The sequence below is a fragment of the Mycena indigotica genome (genome assembly GCF_014461135.1).
Source record: "Mycena indigotica strain 171206Taipei chromosome Unknown Mind.scaff0002, whole genome shotgun sequence".
Classification (NCBI taxonomy): domain Eukaryota; kingdom Fungi; phylum Basidiomycota; class Agaricomycetes; order Agaricales; family Mycenaceae; genus Mycena; species Mycena indigotica.
Window position 1 is genome coordinate 1,924,915 of NW_023503001.1, and position 20,581 is coordinate 1,945,495.

Below are 20,581 nucleotides of genomic sequence, written 5' to 3' on the forward strand. Positions count from 1 at the left end.
GGAAGAATGGGGGAGCGTTGAGGAGTATGGCGGTTGTGCGGGGGCCCGAGCAGGCCCGATCGGCCCCGTGCGTCCACGTGGCCCAGCGGCCCGACCCGAATCATGACAATATACAAAATGCACAACTTTTCTGGCAGTTCCGCTGCTCACATGATGTGATTATATAAGATTATATAAGCTGTCCATATTTGGTGGTGACTAGGTGCATTACACCATAGGTCTTGTCATTTACTTCAGTTACTTATGAGTTTAAATAGATATATATTGATTACTATTCGTACCTGTATCCACACTGACAAGTGTCAATATGGTTGACTTAGGTGAAAAAAGATCTTGGAGGTTTTGAAAACTTCAAATTATTCATTTCTTTTTTTAATAATTATTCATTTATATAGGAACCCTGGATAAAGCCCTGCTGGCACATCCCGGATTCCCACCTAATAACTGACAGTCAACTGTGGGCTACACAGGTGTTCAAATGAGCTCTCTCTCCCAGCTTTATCCACTCAGGTGAGCTTGAGATCCATGCTCATCTTTTAGAGTTGAGTCCAGAGGGGATCCAAAGAGAAAAAAACTCGAAAGGTCTGCCTGCTAGGGTGCCAACTATATACTGGTCGTCCGTGACTGCTGTTGTAGACTGCAGAAGGCCTGAGTGGCATCACCCACCACGTCCCAAGGCAATCATGGGGAGGGTCTTGATGGATTGGTGATTGTGAGGGTGAAGGAGGCTGTGGGCGATTGTCAGGATGGGTGGAGCGTCTGAGGGGGGGTGCTGGTTGGATGCACTTGGATAATCCGAAGGAGGCCGAAGTGGGGATTCCCCTGACAGATCCTCAAAAAAACTTCTTGCACCGGATTAGGCAAAATAGATCTTGTTGATGAAACGGTCACTGAAACAGTCAGGGAAAACCAGAAGCAACCCAATTGGAACGGCACATTCGGCCCGCTCAGCCGCTCCAATCGGGTCACTTCCGGTTTCCCCTGACAATTTCAGCAACCGTTTCATCAACGAGATATATTTTGCCTAATCCAGTGTGTCTGCTTCAGGCCCCTGTTTTTGCCTGAATCCCCAATATGTATAAGTACTGTAGTGAGATATTGGAGACACAGCATAGCTATTTTTTCTGTCATCTCTTGTAATTAGAAGTGAGACCGCACTGTAGCCTCACTTCTAATCAGAAGAGATATAAGTATGGGATTCACAGGTGGACATAGCACATGACAATTGCCTGTTAAGGTCAATCCAACACAGCCACTCCCACTTTAGCGCAGTAAATATGGCTGTCATCTTTATAGCTAGAGTCACAACTTCAGTTTAGCAATAAAAGACAGGCATGTATGTGTACCATGTGAGTCAAAAAACCCTTCTGGGCCGTAAGTAATGTCAAATCAAGAAATGAGTAATAGGTGATGAAAACGAGGATTTACGCCTGAGTTGGATGCAATAGCTCGCTCGGAAAGTCTGCAAGATGAACGGCACACAGTTCGGGCCGCAGCCAATCGACGACGTGCACGCGGAAGACGTTCTCTGCCTGGCACTGCTCGCGGGCCGTGCGTGCCGCGGTCCAGTCACAGTGTCCCGATGCGAGGCTGCCGTCGGCATCGACGATGTGCCCGTCGCAGCGCACGTTGAAGCACACCCGGCCTGGCGCTGGTGGACCACGGTCGCAATGCGTCGGCAAGCGGCTCGATGTCCCGCGTTGCGAGGCGGCGGATCGCAAGCGGCTCGAGTAAGACATCGATGGCAAGCCTGTGGAGGGCGGGACATGCCGCGCCGGCCCGCGAGAGCGCGTCAGGGAGGGTCTCGACGAGGAAGGGCCGCCAGAAGAAGACGCGTTGGCTGATGAAGGTTATGCGCAGCCGCGCCAGGCCGGGACAGGTTGTGAAATCGAGCGCGCGGAGGTGGCCCGGGAGCCGGAACGAGAGCTGGAGCGTTGAGAGGACGGTGCCTGTGTGGGCGAGGTAGGGCGTCAAGATGAGCCCGTTATGGAGCTCGATTGTGTTGATAGACACGCTCGTCGCGAGGGGGGCGGCTGTCGGGTTATTGAGCCACACTGCGAGCGGTTCATCGTTGCGCGTGGCTACGTTGGGATGGAGCTCCAATCTTTGCAACGTCCGCGGTAGCCTCCAGGGTATCTACTGACCCGCGGCCGTCGAAAACGAGACCCTGTCCAACACAAGTGTGCACAGCTCCGGTAGTGTGCGGAGGAGCACCAGAAGCTCGTCGAGTGCGTGGAGACGTATGGACGCGAGCGTCAGCCGCGTGACACTGCCCAGTGACACCGGGAACTGCTCGAGCCGGAGGAACGCCCAGTGATCGTCGTCTCCCACCATCCGAAGGCGCTCCAGGCAGCGGAAACGCGGAAAGAGCGTGTATAGCCGTCCGATAGGCGCGCGCCAGGCAGCGACGAGGCTGATTCCGCGCAGCCATCGCAGTAACGAACACGAAGGCAGTACCAGCATCTCAACGAAGGGGAAGAAAGTGTCGTCCGTCACCAGCAGCGTCGTTGATTTGGAGTGGTATTCGCGGGCGAGGGCGTGCCAATCGTGGCTGACGCGGCTGCAGCACCGTATCGTCGGCCCGCCATCGGCGAGGTGTGAGAAGATCGAGTCGACGAGCTCTAATGGGAGCTTAACAGACATCAATTTTGGAAAGCTTGAGGAACTTGGAAGGCAATTGTGATGACAAGGCTCGGATATAGCCAGCTCCCGAGTGACGCCTGTAGAGCTGTGACGAATGTTCAGTCAGAATGCGTCGAAGATAGACGCCGGAAGAGAGAAGGCGTGGTCACAGCGTGACGGAAATTTCTGGAGTCGACTTTCACTCCACTGGCAACATTAGCGCTGGTATTCATATGGACCGACGACTCCCCCCCGAACTCGAAAGAGAGGTTTTTGAGACTGCGGCGCTGCTTCACCGCGGGACAATCCCTCACATGCTGCGCGTTGCTCGGCGTGTTCTCGTATGGTAAGTGAGCACTACTAGTACAGCTTCTGGGAAGTCACCGTTAGCCCGGCAGGATCGAGCCTTACCTCTACCACGATCTCGAGCTGGGAATGGTCGTCTCCAAAGACGCCAACCGTCTTCTGCAGGTGATATTGGCCAAGGACGACGCCTTCCCCGCCCATGCTGTGCGCTCCGTCGTCCTCGGCGCATATTTCGCGGATCAGCTACCGGCACTGCCCGCCGCTGTCCGGAGTGCACTGACGCGCATGACGGGCGTCGTCCGCCTCGCGATAGCGGGGATTTGGGGCGACCACAGCGCGGAGATATTCTCGCTCGTCGCGGACATGCCCCTGCAGCGGCTGGCGTGCTACATGGAGGACCTCCTTGGGCCCGCGGCGCTGATGCACACCGCCCCCCGCCACACTCGCCGCCCGCCCCATCTTTCGCCGCCTGACCCACTTCCACGTCTTCGACGACGACGCGGACTCCGGGCTCTATGGCACCGTCCTCGCGGTCCTCACACAGCTCCCGGCGCTAACCCACTTGACGCTGACCTACCACCAGGCAGTCGGGGAGGATGACTTGCGCAATATCAAGAGACTGCTCACGGGATGTGCTGTGCTCCAGATCCTTGTATGTCTTGCGGGGGTCCCGGACATCGCTGGACGCAACGCCACGATGATAGGTGGGCTCGACTTCCGTCTCGTGTCGCTCGACTACAAGGAGTGGCGCGAGGGTATTCACGAACGTAATGGCCAAAGTTTCTGGGACAGTGCGGAAGCGCTTGTTGCGCAGAGATTGAGACATGTTCGGAGTCGATGAGATGTTGCCACGTCGTTATAGACATACCGACACCATACTAGTGTTATGTAGTACATTACATCAACATTACATAGTACAGCGGCAACTTGAATGATTCTAGACGTTAATTATAATTAGTAGCCGGAGTGTAACGCCAGTGTACACAGTGCAAAATGTGGTCAGAGATCTTCAAGTTCCACCAAGTATATACTTACCTGACAATGCAGAGAGCATAGCATGCTCAAAAGTAGCCATAGCCCGGTAGCGGGAGCTTGTCGCTAGGTAGTTTGTGAAAGTTGATTTTAGGATTGGATTTTTTGTGTCACAGAGTCACTGTCACGTTTTGTGTCACGGTCTTTTGATGCCACCCTCTCCATGCTCTCCATCGTCGACGTCCTCAGGATGCGTCACCCACCTTCATTACGGCTTTCTGTGCACGAATTACATTTTATCAACGGGCCACACAGCGGCCTCAAGTGGCCGCGCATCTGGATTCAAGTTCCGTATTAGTTGAATGAAAACACGGCGTGCACGGAGGACTTCCGACTTCCGCTACTTCCTTGCTGGCGACCATGCTGCTCAGCGCTTTCCTGGCACTAACTTTTTCACTGCTCGCGACTGCAGGTGACGACGGTGGCTTGACTGGGCCTACAAGCAGCACAGAAGCGGCAGGCTACTCCTGCGACCCGGCAAAGTGCAAGCTGCCGAAATGCAATTGCGCGAGCACCAGTCCGCCCGGAGGACTCGATCCGGTGAGTTGCGGGGCCTAGCTCTTGGATACCACATTTGGAACTCTCCTCTAGAAAGACGTTCCGATGTTCGTCATCTTCACCGCCGACGACGCCGTCCAGTCATACACGCTTGACGCCGTCAACCAGTTCCTCGCGCAGCGCAGTAACCCAAATGGCTGCCGGCCCAAGATGACATACTTCACGTCGCTCAACTACACCAACTACACACTTGTCACCGGTGCGGTTTGCCTCTAATTATTTCTGAAGTAGAAACTTAACGCATACCTAAAAGACTGGTATGTTGCCGGCAACGAGATCGCCGACCACACGATGACACACGTTGGAGACCCGTCTGAGGCAGAGATCAACGGGAATCTTGTCGCGCTCAACTCCCTAGCGGGCATTCCGTATACCGCTATTCAAGGCTTCCGCGCACCATACCTCAATTACTCGGTCGACACGCTGAAGCTGCTCGCCAAAGCAGGGTTCACATATGATTCGTCCGCCTCCGCCTCCATCCCCGTGGTCGAAAAAGGGACGGACGCGTTCTGGCCTTACACGCTCGACAACGGCATGGCAAACGACTGCCTCCAGGTCCAAGGCTCCTGCAAAGGCCAGCCCGTCCTTCCAGGCTTTTGGGAGATCCCCATGTATGCCTTTTTCGACAACAAGGGGCCCGCCGGCCCACACCTCATGGACCCCTGGCTGGACTTCGCCAACGGGGCCTCCAAAATCAACGATTCAGCCACCCTTGAATACATGAAGAATACTTTTACCGCTCATTACGACAGAAACCGCCAACCCATCGGGCTGTACATGCACCCGAGTCATCTAAGCATGACCGATCCGGGCGTGAACCCGTCGATATCCATGATCAACATGATCAACGAGTTTTTGGATTGGGCTCAAATGCAGCAGAATGGTGTGTAGATTCGTGCCCTCCTCCTCTGTGAAACGCATGAAATAGAAGCACTGGTGAAAGTGGAAACCCAACTAACACACAACACAACTAGATCAAAACGAGTGAGGTCGGGGCTCCATGCAAAGTATATGCATGCTGCAACCCATAAGAAGAAGAGGGTGATGACAAAGCTGAGTGGGAACCATAGGTAGAGAGGTGGTAGTGATGATGTAGGGGATGTGGGTATGGGTGTGAGTGTAGATGTGGACATAGGTGTGGGTGTAGATGTGGGTGTGTATGTGGGTGTGTATGTGGGTGTGGGTGTGGGTGTGGGTGTGGGTGTGGATGTGGATGTAGGTAGATGAGACCTGCTCACTAGATGATAAGAGGAAAGACCAGCTCCCTCTAACCACCAACCCAATATGCAACTAAACCCCAAACCAAAACAACCTCCCAACATGGCAATAGTCACAGTCACAGTGATGTTGAATATGTTTGTTGTTGTTGATATATTATTTGTTGTTTTTATTGTTGTGGTGGAAAGCACTGAAGCCAGCATTAAGAGCATCAAACAATATGCCATATATAGCAATAATGTTCCAGATATGGGTCGCTCCATCAGGTGAGGGCGACGTTCCATATTAGGCAAGACGCGTCTGAGCATAGTCACAGTCTTCACCAACTCCTATAGCATAGGTCGTCTCGGACCGACGGCGTTGACGTTTGACAGCTGACGTTGACGTTGACAGATGTTCCTTAATAGATACCCCGCAGCCGCGATCGTGATTCGTAATCTCGCTGAGTCAGATCAAAAGCAGCGCAAAGAGGTGAGGAAACCCGGAGGGGAATTCACTGGCTAACTAGTACATCTGAGCTAATTATATAGGTTTTTCTGTCCCTCACGACCGTCTCAGCCCCGCGCTACCGTGGCGCAGCCATAGCCTCCGTCTCCCTCATAGCCTTGCCTGTCGCTACCACAGCCCGGGCCGTTGTAACCACAGCCGCCACCTGTTTCCACCACAGCCTGCCGTTCCCATGGCTGGTGACCAAGTGCGTTGGTCAGCATGCGACACTCCTTGCGACCTTGCTGTGCGTGTTTCACCATGCGTTTCAGTGGTTGTTTCACCCACCCAGCGCGTCACCCGCTCTTCATCTGGAAAGATCACGATGGCTGACGCGAGGCAGTCTGGATCGTATCTAATGAGCAGCTGCTCGCCTGGGTGCAGAACCCCGTTCCGGTGTCCCAACTTGATTCCGTTCCGGCCCTAAAGTGCGCTGCGTCCAAGATCGATCCCGGAGCCAAGATCTGCAGCGGCATCCCCGGGAACGAGGCCGGCCTCCTCAGCCACTGCGAGTTCCCGGACTTCCCCTTCTACACCTGTTACGGCTGCCCGCAGATCATGCCCACGCCAGACAACCCAAATCCACCGCAACGTGTCCCTGATGGCCAGCCCGCCCGACAGCGAGGTATGCCCTTTCCAACTCCTGGTCATGCCCATTCCTGACGCATTCATTATATATTCAATAGTGCCCGCAAACTGTTCTACGCCCTTCTGGGACCCGATCGCGGGCAAATGCACCTGCTCCGCGGCGGACTGTCGGTTCAGCGACATCTCCCGCCCCATCGGTGTACGTCTACGCTGTCAATACATCTGCTTGCCCGTGCTGACGCCGCTATAGCCTAATGGCGCGAACCTTACCGGCGGTGGGGCAGGCGGCTCGCCCGGTACCGCTACGGGCTCTTCGCCGACACCGTCGTTTGTACCTTTCAACGGGAACAGCGGGAGCCGGAGTCTTCGTCCTGCTTTATGGGCGGCACCATTTGCGATCATGGTCCTAATCGGTGCAACCTATGGCGTATTCCAAGTTGTGTAAAGTTTCTTGGCAATGACTCGGAAAAGTTTCCGATAATCAGTGTTAGTCGTTAGTAGGACTAGCTCTTTGCTACTCCACAATAGACCTTCTACATTCAAAATGCTGGTGTCCGGACTTATCAGACCAGAGAAATAAACATGTTTGGTTACATTGGCAATGCATTGTATATTGGTGGGTCGGATATATCTGATAGTCGAGAAGATGGTATTGAAAACATTGGGTAAGTGTGAAAGTTCGTGTGATGAGCTTGCCAAGTGGTAGACTGGTAAGTAGCTTATGATTCATCTCGCCTAGAGATCCAGCGCGATAACTGCACTGCGGACATCCATCTCCGGGTCCAACAGCCCCACCGCTTTGAGCAGGGCCACCTGCTCCGTCCGCGGGAAGAGCATCTCTCGTGGGGGCATCGGCAGATAGTTCGCAGGGCGCAGATCCTCCATCGGAATGGCCCCCAGCGTTGGTCGGCGGAGACCAAAGAGGGGCTCGACGTATGGCATAGGGGTGGGTGTGACGAGGCCAGCGACGGTGCTGGCCACCTGTTTGGCAACGTCGACAGAGTTTCTCCGCAGTCGAGCCGGGCTCGGTGATGATGGTGAAGATGTGTCGGGAACAGACACCCGACGGCCGCCCAACGGCACGAACCCGTTGCGGGGAACGACAGCGCGGGTGGAGTATGAGGCAAACATATTGTGGTTGTTGTTAATGCGGTGTTTGGTTGTTTGCAATGCGGAAGTGGTGGTGGTTGCAGTTAAGAAGAGAGTCGAAAGTAGGACGGCTTTTATAGTATTTTGTTGGGAGGGGGCGGGATGTGGGGTAGATGTCTGAGACCGCTCCTTCGGCAGTCTGGTTTCGGGAACGCAATATGGCGATGCGATTGACAGAAGAATCCGCGAGACATTGAAGGCTATACAGCTCGAATATATCGTTTGCAACCATTTGTGCGACAATAGGATCATGATGACATGAGACCAACATGAGACAGAGGCGAGGAGCGTCTGCAGATATCAAGTTGACGAACCCGATGGGGGCAGTGACGAGATCTCCACAAATGTCTCGAAGACATACTTCTCAGTATATGACCAAGAGTGTTTCCTCCAGCTGCCGTACTGAAGGGAGACAAAGTTGCAGGTTTTTCTGCACTGTCATACATAGTGCGTTGAAAAAAGCTGGAGCCCATCAATGAGACGCATAGGAAAAGAATAGCTTTTGCGTCCCCATAGCGTGTCAAAGAAGCAACAGGCTCCTCGTTCCAAGTGGCACAGCCACCGACCCAATCCAGTCGAAATGAGTGAAGCTCGTGGGGAACTGGCCCAGAAGGGAGTGGTACGGGTCCCGATGTAGACGCTATTGAATGAAAAGGCGGTATCTGGAGCACAATTGCCCGCCCCGTTTGGTGAGGGTTCAAGAAGTGGACTGCGACTGTTATTACAGCGACATTTGAGGTTGGCACATTTTTGTCATGATAGTCGCAGGACATTGAGGGTGGACGAAAGAATGTATAAGACAAAGAAGAGCCCAACGAAGAGAGGGAGAAGGTCTTTGACGCTGGCAAGGGTTTGACCCAGGTGACAATACTTGAAAAGGTCGTCGACTTTGAATTGGTATCGAGTCACGACTCTTTCAGCCTTTTCCGACATGCAGGTTGGATGCGGGGCCATAGAGCAAGAGACGGCTAACTTGTTGAATGAAGCCCCAGGGGTGCAGTTATGTCCTGTTCTGTTTTTTTTTGTGGTTAGTTGACATAATGAAGACAAACGCGAAGCACGCACTGGTGAGCAAAACGCAGCAAGCGTGTAATGGTTCCAATTGAGTGACGTGAAGTAGGCCTTTATAAGTTTGCATCTGGCCGTGGAGAACTGGTCTAGCGGATGACTGGACCGCTTCCTCGATGAAGACGACGAAAACCGGGAGATTTCTCTGTGTGCATCTCAGGGATTCTTCTTCTACGATGTGGGACCAGCAACTCACCGAAGTCAAGTGCCCGGGTCCAAACTTCTCCTCCGTATCGCGTCTCCATCCAGCTCTGAGCTATCAGTGGCGGCCAGGCGAGCATCGCAAGTACACGCAAGACATGTATGATTGGCGCAGAAGGTGTAGAGGTTGAGTTCGAGTGAATCGAGTCCGAGCCGGGTGATGGGAGGAATGAAGACAACTTTCAGCTTGCTTCCAGATCGTGTCACAAAAATGCAAATGGAAAATCAGGAATTGGTCGCCGACTACTGTGGTAGTGCGACCGAGATAGATAGAGTGGCTCTGGAAATAGATTGATTGTGAGTTGAGACTCTATAATCGTTGAAAGGTGCTGCCCGCAAGAATATATATATCCACAGCGCAAATGAGTAGCAATGAGTAGTGTCTGCGAGGTCGTGATGCAAATACTGATGGCATGATCAGTGTCCATGTAAAGAAGGAATGCGGTAAGTAGTCAATAATATGGTAATGCATGCAAGTAAAAATGTCCGAGGTCCATGTCGAATCGTCCAGAAGTCCTGCAATAGCAACGCGCAAACAAGCAAAGCCCACCGTCCCCCGACCCATTACAGCCTTCCCACAACACCGAACGACCCGAACAGAGCACCGACAACACCCAGCACAGTCGCAGCCCATACACCATTCGGCAGCGCGAAACCTCGTCCATTAAATGGAACGAAGGATGGTGTCGGCGATGCATTGGCACCTGTAGAGCCGCCGGTTCCACCGCCAGTCAGGTTTGCCCCGTTTGGCCCAACCGGTCGCGAGTTGTCGGTAAATTGGCAGTCAGAGGAAGAGCAGAGACATTTCCCTGCAATCGGATCCCAAAACGCGGTCGAGCAGTTGGTGGGCACTGTTCAGCGATATGAGCATCATAGAGGGGAGCCGATAAGGCAAGACATACATCGGAATCGCGCTTGTTGACCATCAGGTACTTGTTGCGCTGGGTTTGGATTGTTTACAGTCGGTTCGGTCTCGGGACATCCGTAACACGTAAAGAAAGGGAAGTCGGGGAAGTTGCAGTGGCTGAGGAGCCCTGCCTCATTCGAGGGCATGCCGTTGCAAATCTTCTGACTCACATCTGGAGTGGAGCATTTGAGCGCCTCGAATGAGTCCAATTGCGATATGGGCACAGGATGTTGCATCCAGGCAAGAAGCTGCTCGTTCGAAACAATCCATACTATCAACCCACAAGTCAGCGTATTACATATTTGACTGTCTTCAGAATTGATTTACCATTTTGTTGTTCCTGGGCCCAGTCAAGGAACGAGTTGATCATGTTAATGGTCGAGTTGGGAGCCGGGACTCCAGGATAGGAGGTGGCGAGGTGGATGGGATGCGTATATAGTCCAAATGGCTGGCGGTTTCCGTTGTAATGTGCTGTAAAAGTTGCCTTCATGTACTCAAGGGTTGCGCTATCGTTGACTTTGGACTGGCCGTTTGCGGTGTCTCTATTCACTGAGTGAGTTTGTGGAACAAAGAGAAAGACGAGGTGAGTCAACTCACAACCAAGGATCCATAAGGTGGACACCGTTGGGACCACGCTCGTCAAAAAGAGCATACATGGGGAACTCCCAAAAGCCAGGTAACACGGGTTGTCCTTTGCAAGACCCTTGGACTTCAAGACAATCATTGGCCATGCCGTTGTCGAGAGTATAAGGCCAGAACGCGTCGGTTCCGGGATCCGTTACCGGGATCGAGGCGGCAGAGGACGAATCATATGTGAAGCCAGCTTTGGCGAGCAGTTTGAGTGTGTTGACCGAGTAATTTAGAAACGGAGCCCGGAATCCGACGATGTTCTTGAGCGGAATCCCAGCGAGGGCATTGAGCGCTATGAGATTACCGTCGACCTCATTCTCGGGCGGGTCTCCGACATGTGTCATTGTGTGGTCAGCAATTTCATTGCCTGCTACAAACCAGTCTGCAAACGCGCCTCAGAGAACGGAAATGGGTGATATATAACATACCAGTGACTAGCGTGTAGTTTGTGAAGTTGAGCGACACGTAGTAGGTCATTTTGGGAGCACAGCCGTTTGGGTTTTTGCGATGGGCAAGGAATTGGTTGACCGCGTCGAGAGTGTATGATTGAACAGCGTCGTCGGCGGTGAATATGACGAACATTGGTGTGTCGGCCTAGTAAATCGGGTCAATGGGTTCACTGAGGAAATAATAAACACTCACAGGGCTTATTCCACCAGGCGGGTTTGGGCTTGCACAATTGCAATTTGGGAGCTTGCATTTTGAAGCATCGCACGAGTAACCCGCGGCTGCTGAGCTGGATGTAGGCCCGCTAATAGACCCATCGTCTTGGGCAAGGCCGAAAGAGACATATAATAAGAGTATCCGGAGAACGTGAAGGAGAAGCATGTTGATTCTGGGCAACTTTTGAGAGGAATACGGGATTCCCTCCACTGAGTTGACGAAGGGAGAGAAAAGGGTGGGTGTGGAGCGGAAGAAAGGTGGCTGCTTGGTCAACAGCCGGAATGCGGCATGAGGCAGTGGCCGGGATCGTGGTATTTTTAGCGTGTTAGGCGGAAGCCAAATCGATTTTCTTCGCTGGTCTCTTCGGTACCACAAGGGTATCCTTCGACGGCAGGTTGTAGTATTCTGGGACGACCAAGTTCGGCGTTGACGATGTGGGAACACGAGGATGGAGGGTGAAATGAGAGGATGTACTGACGAAGTAATTTTAGAAACATCCTTCACTCACAGAAGATTTACTCACAGCGCTTATATCGGAGGCAATTAAGTATTGCCGCAGTTTTCTTATCGATGGGAATGCAGGGAGGGGCCAGGAACCTTCAAGCTCCTCCATAAGCCGGATTCGAGGATAGCCAGCTTGTTTAAACACTGCATGAGCTCTGTGAGCATGCCGTTCATATTGACGCGCGTTGCAGCTAGCTGGAAATAGTGGCCAGTTCTATTTTCAGCTCAGCTGTATAAAAGGGTAGTTGATAAACGGGTACCCACCTCACGAACCCGTCCTTCATTTCCGCCTAAGCGCCCCCACGCTTGAAGAATGCTTGAGAGGGAGGCCACCGAGATCAACACCTCCCAATATGCGAGTAACAATACATAGGCAAGGATTCCGCCGAGGATAGGCACAGGATGGATGACAGCCAAGTATTTTATCGTGTGTTCTCTACTATCTCGTTTAGCGGCTCATTCACAGTATAAGTAGCATTACCATGCATAATATAGTATCTCAGACTGAGAAGCGGCCCATGACTGCCATCTAGACCGTGAAACTCGTGTCGGTGTGGTCAGCTGCGGCCTTGGTTCGCCGGGATGGGAGGGTCCAAGATGCAATGAGAATGTCGAGAGTCGAGGATTACCCATGGGCGGGAAGAGCAGGCTTCTATGTCCTGGGCAAGTCGTTGTTGGATGGAAAGGAAGGGACAGGTTTCGTCAAGGTTTCGTCGGGCTGCCGACTTTTCGAGGCTTGGCGTTACGCTTGTCGTCACGACTCCACCCTTCTCTTCCTCTTCACTATGCTCCCGCAGGTCCTCCTTGCGCTCTTAGTCCCATTACTCGCCCTTGCCGACGAAGGCTCCATCTCAGGGCCCACAACCAGCGTCGAGGCAGCTGGGTACTCATGCGACCCAAACAAGTGCAAGCTCCCAAAATGCAATTGTGCCAGCGCAAAGCCACCTGGAGGGCTTGACCCCGTGCGTCTTCTCTATTCGTTTTTAAGAGAAAGAACGACGTTCTGACCTGCTCTCAGAAAGATGTTCCGATGTTCGTCGTCTTCACTGCCGATGACGCCGTCCAATCATACACCCTCGACGCGGTCAACCAGTTCCTTGCTCGCCGCAAAAACCCGAACGGCTGCCAGCCCAAGATGACTTACTATACCTCATTGAACTACACCAATTACACTCTCGTTACAGGTGTGTCGTCTTGGCGGTCCTGCTTGTGTCCACTCACTTTTGTTGTCAGACTGGTATGTCGCAGGAAACGAAATTGCGGACCACACTATGACCCATGTCGGCGACCCATCCAAGGAGGAGATTAACGGAAACCTAATGGCACTGAATGCGCTCGCCGGTATTCCCTATACTGCCATCACAGGGTTCCGTGCCCCATACCTCAATTACTCCGTTAATACCCTCAAAGCCCTTGCCGCGGCCGGTTTCACTTACGACTCATCCGCCTCTGCTTCGATTCCCGTCACAGACCCCAATACGGATGCCTATTGGCCATACACCCTCGATAACGGCATGGCGAACGACTGTCTCCAGGTGCAGGGCTCCTGCAAAGGACAACCCGTTCTTCCTGGCTTCTGGGAGATTCCCATGTACGCCTTCTTCGACAACAAGGGAGTCGCTGGCCCGCATTTGATGGACCCATGGCTCGACAATGCCAATGGCGCTACCAAACAAAACGATACGGCAACTCTCGAGTACATGAAGAACACCTTCACTGCCCATTATAACGGAAACCGGCAACCAATTGGGCTTTACACCCATCCAATCCACTTGAGCACGACTTATCCTGGTGTCCCTGCTCCGAATGGTACCATCAACATGATCAACTCGTTCTTGGATTGGGCTCAAACGCAACAGAATGGCAAGTGAACACTCCCGTTCTTTATGATTATTTTGCTGATCCGACTTCAGTTTGGATCGTCTCTTCACAGCAACTATTGGCTTGGGTCCAAAACCCGGTTCCCGTTTCGCAGCTTGATTCAGTCCAGGCGCTGAAGTGCTCGACGCCCAAGGTTGACGCGTCTACCAAAATCTGCAATGGCATACCAAGTAACGAAGCTGGCTTGCTCAGCCACTGCTCGTTCCCCGAATTCCCCTTCTATACCTGCTATGGATGCCCGCAAACGATACCGACTGTGGCCAACCCGAACCCGCCTCAACAAGTTCCCGACGGTCAACAGGCCCGCCAACGCAGTAAGTTGTTTTTGCTGTTCGTTTCTCGATTTTTGCTGATATACTTCTCAAGTTCCTGCCAACTGCTCAACACCATTCTGGGATCCGATTGGAGCGAAATGTCTCTGCTCATCCTCCGAGTGTCAATTTAATGACATTTCCCGACCGATTGGGGTATGCAGTCTATTTTCATTGCCACTCTGTTGCTCATTACGTGCTTCTTCAGCCCAATGGTGCCAATCTCACTGGTGGCGGAACCGGTGGCTCGCCTGGCCAAAGCTCCGCACCCACACAGTCCTACGTTCCCTTCAATGGCAAGGGCTACGCTCTCCCTCCTGGTGTATGGGCTGCATCAGTGGTCGGCATTCTTGGTGCTGTCGCTGGCGTCTATGGCGTTTTAGGTGCAGGCATGTAGACACTTGCAGGTTAGCCATGCAGTTACGTACGACTCCTCACGATAGACTACCCACGGACCTTTCCCTCTCCATATCGCAATCACTTTCGTCGCATCTAGTATTATCCAAATCTTGCAGTTTTATCTCCCACTCCGCGCCTGTCGTTTCCCTTTATTTTTTTGGATTACAGTATTCTTCCTTAGTAGTTGAGTGTGGACGGTCATTAGCATACTCTTTAATGGATGGGAGGCAGACTTGGCACGATCGCTGGTTGTTAACCACGCCTAACTTGGATTGCCATGACCGATGCTCAATTGCCAGGCCGTTCGCAATTGGCGCAAGAGTGCTCAAACCGAATACTTCATTATAACGCACGTTACAACTCCGAAATCCGAAGGGACCGAGTCGAGTAGCAATTAAAAAGTATAGGTTACGTCGATAAGACCTTCGCTGAGCGGAGCCAGTGTCTCGAAGGCCCCAGTGGTCAAATCAATGTTGTTCCCACTGCAAGCAGGACACTGCTCTGCGATGACGGCCGCAATGGTGTTCCCCGCATCTGCGAGGATGTTAGTCTAGGTGGCCTGAAACTGAGAAGAATACCAAGAAGCATTTAGCACTTCTTTGAAGGGACTCACGGGTAACGGTAATCTCGCTGCCACAGAGCGACATGTCGAACTGCGCGGATGGGAGCGCGACGACAAAGTCGCTGTCTTGAATAACCGTGCCACAACTGCCGACTTCGCCACCGGCGGAGAAAAAGGTCGCTGAAGGAGAATAAAAAACATGTCTAAGCGCACCGAGTTATGAGGAATCGAAGAAAGAACAAACCCTTGGCAGTGATTGGGGTGCCGCTTTCGCCGAGCGCGCCAACAACAAAAGCGGTGAGAGTGGCGAATAGGCTGCGGGTATAATGCATGTCGATCGTCGGAGGTCTTTTGGGAACTGTTTTTCCTGGTCAGTCCTTCTCGTTCTTATATGAATCGTGCGCGTTAACGTTACGGTTGTGAAAAAAATGTATACTAGTATATGCTGGCCGCGGCTAGTTGCCTACGTGGAGGATGATCAGTGAATGGAGGCTATTATGTAGCAGAACAAAACAAAACTTACAACAAGTTAACGGGTAGTCCAGACTCGATGAAACCTTGACGACGACGTTGCACATTCAATTCACATCCCGCCTATGTTCTTCTTTGTCGCAATATACTAGGACTCAATGCTGATCATCTGCCACTTGGCCTTCTCATGTGCTACTTGCGTGGATTGTCCGAGGTGCGATGTGTGAGTGAGTATATTTGAGCGAGGTTTGTCATTCGATGTATCGTTTACTCGTTTAAAACCGCCCTCCACGAGTGAGGATAGCTTCAGATCGAAACCCGTCGGGTTACCCGACGATGCGGCTGCGCCTCTATGGCACCATCAAACTTGGGGTTTCCCCAGTAGATTCCCCGCCCTCCATTTGGTCGAATCTCGAAAGCCCTGCCTGAGCACGAGCGGTCGGTCTACCACGTTGACGTTCTTGTCTTGCTTCTTCCTCCGATTGCCCCGGTACTGCTGCCATGACCCTGGCATCAATAGCAAAGCCATTTTCGGCATCGCGAGCCTGAGGAGAATTACGAGTACGAGTCCTTGAGGAGGAGCCGCCAGTGTAACTCTTCAATGATGTCACGATAAGCGCGAAGTAGAGGAGTCCAAGAAACAGCGCAGCCGTAATGAGGATGCGTTGGATCAGCGTGTGGGATGTGGTGGAGGTGTTTGATTCATTTTCCGAGGAGCTCGAGTTAGCTTCAGACTCGGACGAGGTCCGCCAGACAAAGGCCATTATTGCGATAATGAAAAATATCACAGACCTTTACTTCCGGTTAGTATATCCAGATTATTCGTAGGAAAGGAGACAGCCTTACCAAGCCAGGAAAGTGGCGGGCATAGCGAGCAGGGTCCAAACATTCCACCATATAAAAGTATAAGTTTTTCTAGCTTCCTAAAGCACGAATAAGAACCATTGGATACGAGTATAGAAGGTGACCTTGTACCTCTGCGAATTTAGAGGCACGATACATATTTCGCATGCTTGAGAAACGCACAATATACATGCAGCCGTAGCAGAGACTCATAAGGGCGCAGACGAGGCTGATCAGTGCAGCAGTCCGCGTGATTGAATCCGCAGCCGCTGGAGGGAGCTGTAAGAGCGCGAGGATTGCACTGGCCAGAAGCTGAGCATATTCCAGTCAAGAGACAAATTTTCACGAACGAGAGTAACAGGGCGGACACGACATTTAACGTCTTCCATTCCTTGATGAGAGAAGAAACAAAATCCTCCCATCTAGGGGTCATAAATGAGGTGCATAACAGACGAAAAGTAACCTACGAATGCTTGAATCGAATGAGTGCCGGTGATACCAGTGCTGGTGTCCAATCTTCTGGTAGAGGCAACCTCGGCTCCGCAATACTCGTGCGAGAGCCAGTGTTAGGATTGACGTTGAAGATATCTTCAAGTTCCGTTACTTGCGAGGCAGTGGCAGTACTGCGTGCCGAATCTACCATTCTCTGTATATCCGGACGGCTGACCTCTGCATCTTGGAAGATGCGGGCAACACGAGAGAAGTAGAGTGCGGGCATACGGAGGAGTAGGTGGAGGTAAATTTGACGAAGCAGAGTGTCGATAAGAAATGGTCGTTGCTGCGAGGTTGGTTTGTCTACCACGGAGGTTTTGACCTTTTCGGAGTCGAAATCAAAGCAGGAAGGGAGGTAAATTCCCCCGCTGGAGAACTTGAATGTGAAAGGGTTGATTGGTATGAATGGTTCCTCCGGGGTACGACGATGGAACCCGGCAGTGAGATTCTGAAAAATGCGTAGAGGTGAGGACGCTCGAGATCGGGGTTGAGATACCAGAGCCGAGTTGCGCCCAGCATCTGAGCTTTCTCGCGTAGTCTTTCCAGCTAGATATAATCAATTGTTTTTAGCTTCAAGTGCACAACGAAGATAGAATGGACACACCCTTTGGCCGTTCACTGTCAAACGAAACCCTTTGTCTCGGAGTATCATTGCCCTGCGAAGCATCCGACAATCCTCTTGCTATTGGTATCGTCCCCCAAACTTGGCTTATACGAGGGCCAGAATCATTGGTCGCAATTGATGGGAGAGAGTCGAGGCTCCTTCGGAATGTACGAGCGTTATATGAGCGCGGGGTGGTCTCGGCGACAGCAGGTGTGGGTAGCTCGGAGAGTTTGTCGGAAGAGGTGAGCTTGGACTTTGTCGATGAAGATTCAGAGGTCGTCGGAAAAGCCAGAGATGATGGCTGAGCCACATCTTCCTGATCGTTAGGAGTCATGATGAAGGGGCAGTTTGCTTAATACTCTTGCCGCGGCGGGTTTAAGAGCAAACACACATTGAGCCCAGTGGCAAAGTGCGAAGGCGTCCTCATTTGGGAACGTTGGCGGTTAAGGATCCTGGGTATACCAATGACGAAAGAGCTGGATTGTGAAGCCGTATTTACATCGTGTCATTGTCAACAGGATCCAAACGCGTCGAGTGTCGATGCTGAAGCTAAGTAGCCCTGAAGCCGAATAGTCACGAGACGTGTCACAGGATAGTCACGGTCACGCACCTTCCATCGCCTCGCGCTGGTTGTTTCGGGCAAGTCTGCAGCAGCCTCTCGCTTCTCTCCATAGTTCTTGATGGGTCCTTTAGCTCCAGACCTCACATTCGCCCCAGTCCTGTCCGCCTGCGGGCTCTCCACGGCTACATAGTAGGTGACATTGCTTTCGTCCTCCTGAATACCCTCACTCATAACTGTGCAGACTTTTGGCTGGTTGGTGAAACCTTAACTTATTGGCCAAGGTAAGCTACTTCGTGGCTTCTCGAGTCTCTGCTCACGCTGCTCTCCCAGATGCCTGCAAAATACTCGCATGTAAAAAAGCGCGCCGCTACCACCCCAGTCAAGAAGTCACCCAGCAAGAAAACGTTGCCCACACAGCAAGTGGAGCGCCCAATCCCTTTGTCTCCAGTTACCAAACTTGAGCGGGCTATAGCCAGGATCATCCTACTCCGCTATGAGCAGGACATTGCGAGGTTGTTCTCCACCCGGCTTTACAGTATCGCCCTCGTCCACCTCCCAACGTTTGTCATCCGCTGTGCAGCGCTGGGAGGTCCGGGCTGGGCTGCCTACAACGCAGACACAGACGAGATTAAAGACTTCTTTCGGGCGGCCATTGGTATGGATATGCGACAGGCTGGGGAAAGGGTAGCGACCAAGAGCGTTTTGTGGTCATACACTGCCTTTCGACACTTTGTGCGTTTATAACCGCTTTCTTACGGTCTGAATATTAACCCGTATCCCTCAGGCCATGTCCAATAATATCCACGTCTGCCAAAAGCGCGGTTTACATTCCAATCGACTGTTACCACATTACGACGCCGTCAAAAGCCACCTTGAATCGCTTGAAGCAATGCCCCCTCCCGCATTCGCGAAGCCGCCACATCTTGGGTCGCTCGAGGAAGGCGAAATTGCATTAGAACAAGCTTGCGAAGCGAAATATGCATCTATATGGGGACCGAAGAATGAATGGTGTCCCAAATTACGGCTGGGTTATGAAAAGCTCTCGCAAACCCTCTGGAGAGTGGCGCGGGAGTTTGACGTTCGTGGGTATGGCACCGTTTTACGGGACAAGTTAACGACGAAATGGTGCGACTGTGGATGCTCCACCGACCATTTGGGCGAGGTTTGCGAGAGAACTGTTAGAGAAGATGAGGAGGAAAATGGTGTTCGTTTGGGCAAACAGAGAGAATGGGACGGGCGCGGCAGTGGTGTTTTTGGCTGGGACACAGACGAGGAAGAGGATATTTGGGAAATATCACTGGATTTCGGTGGTCCCGAGTTTGGTTTGGAGCCCCTTCCGGAGAATGAAGATAACTTCGAAAACGATATGACGATTGGGGAACTGATGGAATGGCGTTTTGTCAAAGCCGAGCGAAAAAAGGAGGAGGTAAGCGGAAACTGTTCTCAGTGCTTAATGACATATGAAACAGGGCAACGTTGCCTTCCGCAAAGGCGACTACCTCTCTGCTGTCCAACACTACCAAGCTGCATATGACATTGAACCCGAGCTTCCTCATTATCAACTCAATCTTGCGGCGGCAAACTTGAAGCTTTCCAAGTATGTTTTCCTCAACGTGTTTCATATCTCTGTAACCTATTTTGAAGCTGGATCGCTGCAGAAGCGGCTTGCACCAAAGCGCTTAGTCAGCACCATAGCGTCAAAGGGTACTTTCGTCGGGCCAAGGCGCGGAAAATGCTAGGTCGGGATGAGGAGGCTATTCGCGGTATGTGGAGATATCTTTGTTCGTTTCCTGTCCACTTAACTTTTCTAGATCTTCGTGCAATATTGAAGTTGCAACCCACGAACGTGGATGCAATCCAAGAGCTGGTTTTGCTCCTTCCTCCTGCACCATCCGAGACATTATCGTCATCTACGTCGTCCATAAACCCATCCGGCGAACGATTAGGCATCGTCAAAACCAAAAAACCAAAACCTCTTCCATTTGCCCGAACTGGGTTGGATGACAGACGACTGAAGTTTGTTCACGTTCCAACACCAGCAGCCGACCCGAGTTTACTTGGGTCTTGTCCGCACCATACTCATGTTTGCGAACACGGTCACCACCATCATCATCATGGACATAGTCATAAGGAGAAGGACAAGGAGAAAGGGAAGAGTAGGGGGACAACACTGGCCGCAGCTGGTATTGGCAGCGCAAGTAAACGGGAAAAAGAACAAGCATTGGAAGCCGAGATGTTGAGGGTTCTCGAGGCAATGAAGGTCGACAACCTAACGCTGTCGATCGTCGCTCCAGGCTGGGATCGTTATGTGGTTCGCAGGGCGGATTAAGATTACAAGTTTTATGGACTGGACATGGAACTATGGAACGTACGAATTCATTCTTCCTCGTTTTTACTTACCTTCCTTTCGATATTCTTCTTAATATCTTTCCCCCCTCTTTTCCCCAATCTGCATTCACATAGAAGGTACTCTATTCAGACTATTATTGCTATTCACGCTCTTTCTCCGCCGTAATACGACCCC

General features: G+C 52.1%; 8 protein-coding genes across 8 annotated transcripts; 4 read left to right on the forward strand and 4 right to left on the reverse strand.

Annotated features, from left to right (window-relative positions):
• Positions 1-2,810: 2,810 nt before the first annotated feature.
• Positions 2,811-3,528, forward strand: MIND_00195800 (uncharacterized protein; the record flags this gene model as incomplete). Its single annotated transcript, XM_037358864.1, has 2 exons — positions 2,811-2,968; positions 3,021-3,528. Exons 1-2 carry the CDS (start codon positions 2,856-2,858, stop codon positions 3,526-3,528), a joined length of 621 nt encoding a protein of 206 aa, XP_037223959.1. The 5' UTR covers positions 2,811-2,855.
• Positions 3,529-4,320: 792 nt separating this feature from the next.
• MIND_00195900 (Carbohydrate esterase family 4 protein) lies at positions 4,321-7,255 on the forward strand (the record flags this gene model as incomplete). Its single annotated transcript, XM_037358865.1, has 8 exons — positions 4,321-4,500; positions 4,552-4,717; positions 4,772-5,291; positions 6,144-6,207; positions 6,267-6,438; positions 6,566-6,847; positions 6,909-7,009; positions 7,061-7,255. The coding sequence occupies 8 exons, from the start codon at positions 4,321-4,323 to the stop codon at positions 7,253-7,255; spliced, it is 1,680 nt and encodes a 559-aa protein (XP_037223960.1).
• A 290-nt stretch (positions 7,256-7,545) lies between these two features.
• On the reverse strand, positions 7,546-8,211 carry MIND_00196000 (uncharacterized protein; the record flags this gene model as incomplete). The annotated part of the gene is made up of 1 exon (XM_037358866.1): positions 7,546-8,211. One exon carries the CDS (start codon positions 8,209-8,211, stop codon positions 7,546-7,548), a length of 666 nt encoding a protein of 221 aa, XP_037223961.1.
• Positions 8,212-8,927: 716 nt separating this feature from the next.
• On the reverse strand, positions 8,928-12,216 carry MIND_00196100 (uncharacterized protein; the record flags this gene model as incomplete). The annotated part of the gene is made up of 12 exons (XM_037358867.1): positions 8,928-8,971; positions 9,025-9,172; positions 9,224-9,278; positions 9,827-10,079; positions 10,131-10,406; positions 10,463-10,677; positions 10,733-11,147; positions 11,194-11,359; positions 11,408-11,901; positions 11,952-12,025; positions 12,078-12,146; positions 12,197-12,216. 12 exons carry the CDS (start codon positions 12,214-12,216, stop codon positions 8,928-8,930), a joined length of 2,229 nt encoding a protein of 742 aa, XP_037223962.1.
• A 318-nt stretch (positions 12,217-12,534) lies between these two features.
• On the forward strand, positions 12,535-14,521 carry MIND_00196200 (Carbohydrate esterase family 4 protein; the record flags this gene model as incomplete). Its single annotated transcript, XM_037358868.1, has 6 exons — positions 12,535-12,894; positions 12,951-13,116; positions 13,166-13,795; positions 13,846-14,127; positions 14,180-14,280; positions 14,333-14,521. The coding sequence occupies 6 exons, from the start codon at positions 12,535-12,537 to the stop codon at positions 14,519-14,521; spliced, it is 1,728 nt and encodes a 575-aa protein (XP_037223963.1).
• Positions 14,522-14,917: 396 nt separating this feature from the next.
• Positions 14,918-15,417, reverse strand: MIND_00196300 (Protein related to plant expansins; the record flags this gene model as incomplete). The annotated part of the gene is made up of 3 exons (XM_037358869.1): positions 14,918-15,073; positions 15,137-15,288; positions 15,330-15,417. 3 exons carry the CDS (start codon positions 15,415-15,417, stop codon positions 14,918-14,920), a joined length of 396 nt encoding a protein of 131 aa, XP_037223964.1.
• Positions 15,418-15,906: 489 nt separating this feature from the next.
• On the reverse strand, positions 15,907-17,829 carry MIND_00196400 (uncharacterized protein; the record flags this gene model as incomplete). The annotated part of the gene is made up of 6 exons (XM_037358870.1): positions 15,907-16,348; positions 16,403-16,479; positions 16,532-16,700; positions 16,750-16,821; positions 16,867-17,437; positions 17,496-17,829. The coding sequence occupies 6 exons, from the start codon at positions 17,827-17,829 to the stop codon at positions 15,907-15,909; spliced, it is 1,665 nt and encodes a 554-aa protein (XP_037223965.1).
• Positions 17,830-18,387: 558 nt separating this feature from the next.
• On the forward strand, positions 18,388-20,386 carry MIND_00196500 (uncharacterized protein; the record flags this gene model as incomplete). Its single annotated transcript, XM_037358871.1, has 5 exons — positions 18,388-18,789; positions 18,842-19,483; positions 19,527-19,654; positions 19,702-19,820; positions 19,869-20,386. 5 exons carry the CDS (start codon positions 18,388-18,390, stop codon positions 20,384-20,386), a joined length of 1,809 nt encoding a protein of 602 aa, XP_037223966.1.
• Between the last annotated feature and the right edge of the window lie 195 nt (positions 20,387-20,581).